This window comes from Cyprinodon variegatus, unplaced genomic scaffold, assembly GCF_000732505.1.
Source record: "Cyprinodon variegatus isolate N-32 unplaced genomic scaffold, C_variegatus-1.0 Scaffold272, whole genome shotgun sequence".
Taxonomy (NCBI): Eukaryota; Metazoa; Chordata; class Actinopteri; order Cyprinodontiformes; family Cyprinodontidae; genus Cyprinodon; species Cyprinodon variegatus.
Genome location: NW_015150725.1, coordinates 592,993 through 594,318, shown reverse-complemented (window position 1 = coordinate 594,318; position 1,326 = coordinate 592,993). Strand labels below are relative to the sequence as shown.

At 33.0% G+C, this 1,326-nt stretch overlaps 1 protein-coding gene across 1 annotated transcript in view; it reads right to left on the bottom strand.

The window, feature by feature from the left end:
* Positions 1-1,326, bottom strand: part of naaladl2 (N-acetylated alpha-linked acidic dipeptidase-like 2) — a 576,898-nt gene that overhangs the window by 224,334 nt on the left and 351,238 nt on the right. Inside the window, exon 11 of the mRNA XM_015382993.1 lies at positions 114-206. Within this exon, the coding sequence (XP_015238479.1) occupies positions 114-206 (93 nt within the window). The remainder of the gene's footprint in view (positions 1-113; positions 207-1,326) is intronic.

Sequence of the window (1,326 nt, the reverse complement as noted above, 5' to 3'; positions counted from 1 at the left end):
ATAATGAATCTTGATGGACGAATCAAAGCAGGTTTATTTGGTGGAGTTTGCAGCCAGAAGCTCCTGCAGAAGGTTTATGACGTTGATTTAATGTGTTCCTGTAACTTTCTCACCTGGATTCTTCTTTCCTTTCAAGTATCCAACAACGTTGTAAATCTTCTTATAGGTCATCTGGTTTCCTATAGTCAGAGTAATCTTCTTTCCATCTGGGACAAAAAAAAGGAAAAATAGTGACTTCAGAACCAGATTAGAAAAGGTCATTTACATTTGTATTGGTGATCAGGTGCAACACAAGCCGACTTGTGGTTGACTTCGTAAACATTTGCACACGTTTTTAGGTCTTTCTTCTCTGTTTTTCTTTTCCCAATGCGAAGCGTCAGCAGGGAACTGAGTCTTATTAAAGAGGCTAGTAGCATTATTCTAATCCTTGGAATAAAAATAATAATAATAACAACAGCTGTTTCTAAACGATTCCAAAATCCTCCACATACTCATTTGTAAATGTGATGGATTTAAAGTTTTAATCTTTTTTAGTCTTTACCTCCATAAAAACAGAAGCAAGATGTTAAGATTAGAGTTTAAATGGAATTTCTTCTCCTTACTCTGAAATATTGGTTGAAAACTTTCCCTTTAGTCCATAATGAAAATAAAAGATACTTGATCTCATTCTTTATCGACCAAAACACAAAAAAAGAAAACTTAATCTCAGTGCATCAAAGCAAAGTTTCCTCCACCAAAGCCTGTAGTTAAGGAAACACTGTATGAGTCATAATTAGTTCATTATCTATATCCAATGTTTTCTAGTAATAATTGGCAATAATAACCAGGACTGAGGTCAGCATCTAAATACAGGAATATTTCAAACTTGGAGCATCAAAATAAAGACTTTAAATTTTGTTTAAATTTTTTAAACCAAACGTTAATTCAAAACAACAAGAAAAACCAAATGCAGTAACTGGAGCAACAGCAAATGTAAAAATCCCAGAATCCAAATCTAGTCTGCAGTAAAATTGGATTATTAGAAATTGTTTAATGCTGCTTATATTTTCATACTTTCTGACCGTTATTAACATCAGTCTAACTGCTTTGGGGTGCCGATGTTTTCGGACTGATTCTTGGAGTCGATGTTGCTTTTTTCCTTCTTATTACATAATAAAAATCACACAGATTCCAAAATTAAAACAACCAAAAATAAAAACATTCACTGATGACTCAAACTAAAAAACAATGGATCATAAAAGGAGGCAGTAATGAGCTTCATGGGATCTTTATTTTATTTAAACCTTTCTAGGTGGGTCCCCCTTTTGTTTACAGTAATTTTTTTGT